Below are 5,187 nucleotides of genomic sequence, written 5' to 3'. Positions count from 1 at the left end.
CAACGACCCTGGTCACCCCTGACCTCTCAGTGACCTCTGGCCCCCCAGTCTCTGGTGACCCCAATGACCCTTGACCCATCAGTGACCCCTGACCCCTCCCAGACCCCCATGACCTCAATGACCCCAATGACCCTGTGACCCTTTGGTGGCCCCTGTGACCCTGCCAGACCCCAGTGACCACTGACCCTTTGCTGACCCCTGACCCCTCCCAAACCCGTGACCGCCTCATGACCCCTGACCCCTCAGTGACCCCTGACTCCCCAGACCCCAATGACCCCTGACCCCACAGACCTCAATGTCCCCTGACCCCTGGGTGACCCCTTGACCCCCAATGTCCCTGTGACCACTGGATGACCCCTGAGCCCCCGATGACCCCTGGGTGACCCCTGGGTGACCCCTGGGTGACCCCTGGGTGACCTTTGCCCCCAGCAAGGCTTCCTGAGCCGGCGCCTCAAGAGCTCCATCAAGCGCACCAAGAGCCAGCCCAAGCTGGACCGGACCAGCAGCTTCCGGCAGATCCTGCCCCGCTTCCGGAGCGCTGACCACGACAGGTAACCGGGAATACACCTGGGCACACCTGGGCACACCTGGGGGCATTGGGGACACACCTGGGCACACCTGGGGACACCTGGGACACACCTGGGCACACCTGGGGGCACACCTGGGCACACCTGGGCACAGCTGGGACACACCTGGGCACAGCTGGGACACACCTGGGAAACACCTGGGGGCATTGGGGACACACCTGGGACACACCTGGGAAACACCTGGGGGCATTGGGGACACATCTTGGGCACACCTGGGCACACCTGGGGGCATTGGGGACACACCTGGACACACCTGGGGGCACTGGGGTCATACCTGGGACACACTTGGGCACACTTGGGGCTACCTGGGGGCATTGGGGACACACCTGGACACACCTGGGGGCACCTGGGCACACCTGGGACACACCTGGGGGCATTGGGGACACATCTGGCACACACCTGGGGGCACCTGGGGGCACACCTGGACACACCTGGGCACACCTGGGCACACACCTGGGGGCACCACAGGGACTCCTGGAGGCATTTGGGGTCACCTGGGGGACACACCTGAGGGAGTTTGGGGGCACCTGGGGGACACCTGGAAACACACCTGGGACACACCTAGGAGACCTGGACACACCTGGGGACATCTGGGCACACCTGGGGACACCACAGGGGCATTTGGGGACATGTGGGGGCACTGGACCAGCAGCTCCCACAGCGCCGAGCGTGACAGGTACCAGGAACACCTGGGGACACACCTGGGGGCACCTGGGGGCACCCCAGGGGCGTCTGGGCTCCCACCACGTTGGTGCCCTAAATTCCACCAGGAACTCCCCAAATGCCCCCAAAATCCCTCAAAATCCCCCCAAACCCTCCCAGAACCCCCCCAAACCTCCCCAAATCCTGCAAACCCCCCCCCCCCAAAATCCCCCTCAAGTCCCCCTGCACTCCCCAAATCCTCCCAAAATTCCCCAAATTCCCACTCCAGGGCTCGGCTGATGCAGAGCTTTAAGGAACCCCATTCCCAGAATCCCCCCAAATCCTTTTCCAACCCCTCAAATCCCCCTCGCCCCCCCTCAAATCCTTTTCCAACCCCTCAAATACCCCCAAATTCCCCAAAATCCCCCAAATTCCCACTCCAGGGCCTGGCTGATGCGGAGCTTTAAGGAATCCCATTCCCAAAATCTCCCCAAATCCTTTTCCAACCCCTCAAATCCCCCTCAAACCCCTCCAGATCCCTTCCCAACCCCTCAAAATCTCCCCAAATCCCTCACAGATCCCCTTCCAACCCCCCAAATCCCCCCCAAAACCCCCCCAAATTCCCCACCAAGGCCCGGCTGATGCAGAGCTTTAAGGAGTCCCATTCCCCAAATCCCCCCAAACCCCCATGAAACCCCTCCAAATCCCCCCAAATCGCCCCCAAATCCCTTGCAGATCCCCTTCCAACCCCCCAAATTCCCCAAATCTCCCCAAAATTCCCCAAATTCCCACTCCAGGGCCCGGCTGATGCAGAACTTTAAGGAATCCCACTCCCACAAATCCCCCCAAACCCCCATGAAACCCCTCCAAATCCCCCCAAATCCCTCTCAGATCCCCTTCCAACCCCCCAAATTCCCCAAATCCCCCCAAAATTCCCCAGAATTCCCCAAATTCCCCACCAGGGCCCGGCTGATGCAGATCTTTAAGGAATCCCATTCCCAAAATCCCCCCAAATCCTTTTCCAACCCCTCAAATCCCCTTCAAACACCCCCAGATCCCTTCCCAACCGCTCAAAATCTCCCCAAATCCCTCGCAGATCCCCTTCCACCCCCCCAAATCCCCCCCCAAATTCCCCAAAATTCCCCAAATTCCCCACCAGGGCCCGGCTGATGCAGAGCTTTAAGGAATCCCACTCCCACGAGTCGCTGCTGAGCCCGTCGAGCGCGGCCGAGGCGCTGGAGCTGAACCTGGACGAGGATTCCATCATCAAGGCCGTGCACAGCAGCATCCTGGGCCAGGAGTTCTGCTTCGAGGTGGGAATTCCAGGAATTCCGGGAATTTTGGGGGGCGGAAGGAGGAAAAGCGGCCCCGCCCCGGGGCGTGGCTCACCTGGGGGGGCGGTGCCCGCAGGTGACGACGGCGTCGGGCACCAAATGTTTCGCCTGTCGGTCGGCGGCCGAGAGGGACAAATGGATCGAGAACCTCCAGCGCGCCGTGAAGCCCAACAAGGTGGGGGCGCTGGGGGGGGGGAGGGGCAACTGGGAGGGGGGGAGGGGCTGCTGGGATTGGGCAACTGGTGGGGATGGGGGGGTTCAGTGTTGTTTGTTGGTCAACTGGTCATGGGGAGAGTCAGTGGGTCATGGTGATGGTCAGCTGGTCATGGGGATGGTCAGCTGGTCATGGTTATGGTCAGCTGGTCATGGGGAGAGTCAATGGGTCATGGGGCTGGTCAACTGGTCATGGGTAGAGTCAGTGGGTCGTGGGGATGGTCAGCTGGTCATGGGGATGGTCAAATGGTCATGGTGATGGTCAGCTGGTCATGGGGAGAGTCAGTGGGTCATGGGGATGGTCAACTGGTCATGGGGATGGTCAGCTGGTCATGGTTATGGTCAGCTGGTCATGGGGAGAGTCAATGGGTCATGGGGCTGGTCAACTGGTCATGGGTAGAGTCAGTGGGTCGTGGGGATGGTCAGCTGGTCATGGGGATGGTCAAATGGTCATGGTGATGGTCAGCTGGTCATGGGGAGAGTCAATGGGTCGTGGAAATGGTCAGCTGGTCACAGTGATGGTCAACTGGTCATGGAGAGAGCCAGTGGGTTGGGGGAATGGTCAGCTGGTCATGGGGACGGTCAGCTGGTCATGGTTATGGTCAAATGGTCATGGGGAGAGTCAGTGGGTTGTGGGGATGGTCAGCTGGTCGTGGGGATGGTCAACTGGTCATGGGGAGAGTCAAAGGGTCATGGTGATGGTCAGCTGGTCATGGGGATGGTCAGCTGGTCATGGTTATGGTCAACTGGTCATGGGGAGAGTCAAAGGGTCATGGTGATGGTCAGCTGGTCATGGGGAGAGTCAATGGGTTGTGGGAATGGTCAGCTGGTCACAGTGATGGTCAACTGGTCATGGAGAGAGCCAGTGGGTTGGGGGAATGGTCAGCTGGTCATGGGGATGGTCAGCTGGTCGTAGGGAGAGTCAATGGGTCGTGGGGACGGTCATCCAGTCATGGGGATGTGGGGGGTCAATGGTGGTCGATGGCCAGTGGGTGGTGGGGATGGGGGTGGTCAACTGGTGGCAATAGGGGTGGTCAGCAGGTGATGGTAAACTGGTCACAGGGGTGGTCAGATGGTGATGGTGAACTGGTCATGGAGGGGTGAACTGGTCATGGGGATGGTCAAGGGATGTGAGTGGAAATTGTCAACTGGTGATGATCAACTGGTCAGGAGAATGGTCAACTGGTGGGGATGATCATGGTGTTGATGGTCATCTGGTGTTGATGGTCAACTGGTGGTTGATGGTAAACCAGTGGTGTCGATGGTTATCTAGTAATGGAGGTGGTTACTGGTATTGATGGTCAACTGGTGTTTGATGGGAAACCAGTGGTGTTGATGGTTAACTGGTATTGATGGTCAACTGGTGTTTGATGGTCAGCTGGTGTCGATGGTCAACTGGTGGTGAGGATGGTCATAGTGTTTATGGTCGAGTGGTGTTGATGGCCAGGTGGTGGGGATGAGGATGGTCCTGTTGTCAATGGTCAACTGGTGTTTGATAGTCAACTGGTGTCGGTGGTTAACTAGTGGGGATGAAGGTGGTCAACTGGTGGTGATGGTCAAACAGGTGTTTGGTGGTCAGCTGGTGATGGAACTGGTTATGATATTGATGGTCAACTGGTGTTGATGGACAGCTGGTGTCAGTGGTCAACTGGTGGAGATGAGGATGGTCAGCTGGTGTTGATTGTCAACTGGGTGGTCAATTGGTGGGGATGCTCAACTGTTGTCAGTGGTCAACTGGTGTTTGGTGGTCAGCTGGTGTCAGTGCTAGGGATGGGAACGGTCAACTGGTGTTGATGGTCAACTGGTGTTGGTCAACTGGTGTTGATGGTGGGTATGGTCAACTGGTGTCCCTGATCAAGTGGGATGAGAATGGTCAAGCAATGGTGATGAGGCTGGTCAACTGGTGTTGATGGTCAACTAGCAGTGATGGGGATGGTCAGCTGGTGTTGATGGTCAGCTGGTGTCAGTGGTCAGCTGGTGAGTATGAGGATGGTCAACTGGTGGGGATGAGGGTGGCCAACTGGTGTTGATGGTCACCTGTGCTCAATGGTCAACTGGTGGGGATGGGAATGGCCAACTGGTGTTGATGGTCAACTGGTGGGGATGGGAATGGCCAACTGGTGTCGATGGTCAATTGGTGGGGATGGGAATGGTCAATTGGTGTTGATACCAACTGGGCTAAGGACAGTCAAGCAATGGTGACGAACTTGGTCAACTGGTGCTGATGGTCATCTGGTGTCCATGGTCATCTGGTGTTGAGGGTGTTCATGATGTTGATGGTCAACTGGTGTTGATGGTCTGCTGGTGAGTATGGGGATGGTCAACTGGTGTCAATGGTCTGCTGGTGAGTATGGGAATGGTCAATTGGTGTTGGTGGTCAGCTGATGGGATTGGGGATGGTCAACTGGTGT

At 58.0% G+C, this 5,187-nt stretch overlaps 1 protein-coding gene across 1 annotated transcript in view; it reads left to right on the top strand.

Annotated features, from left to right (window-relative positions):
* The first annotated feature begins 384 nt into the window (after positions 1-384).
* Positions 385-5,187, top strand: part of LOC125320681 (ras/Rap GTPase-activating protein SynGAP-like) — a 29,778-nt gene continuing 24,975 nt past the window's right edge. Inside the window, exons 1-3 of the mRNA XM_048293068.1 lie at positions 385-551; positions 2,389-2,542; positions 2,640-2,738. Of these exons, the coding sequence (XP_048149025.1) occupies positions 2,399-2,542; positions 2,640-2,738 (243 nt within the window). The 5' untranslated portion in view covers positions 385-551; positions 2,389-2,398. The remainder of the gene's footprint in view (positions 552-2,388; positions 2,543-2,639; positions 2,739-5,187) is intronic.

The sequence above is a fragment of the Corvus hawaiiensis genome (assembly GCF_020740725.1).
Source record: "Corvus hawaiiensis isolate bCorHaw1 chromosome 31 unlocalized genomic scaffold, bCorHaw1.pri.cur SUPER_31c, whole genome shotgun sequence".
Taxonomy (NCBI): Eukaryota; Metazoa; Chordata; class Aves; order Passeriformes; family Corvidae; genus Corvus; species Corvus hawaiiensis.
The sequence above is the reverse complement of the archived record's forward strand: the minus strand, read 5'-3'. Positions and strand labels throughout refer to the sequence as shown.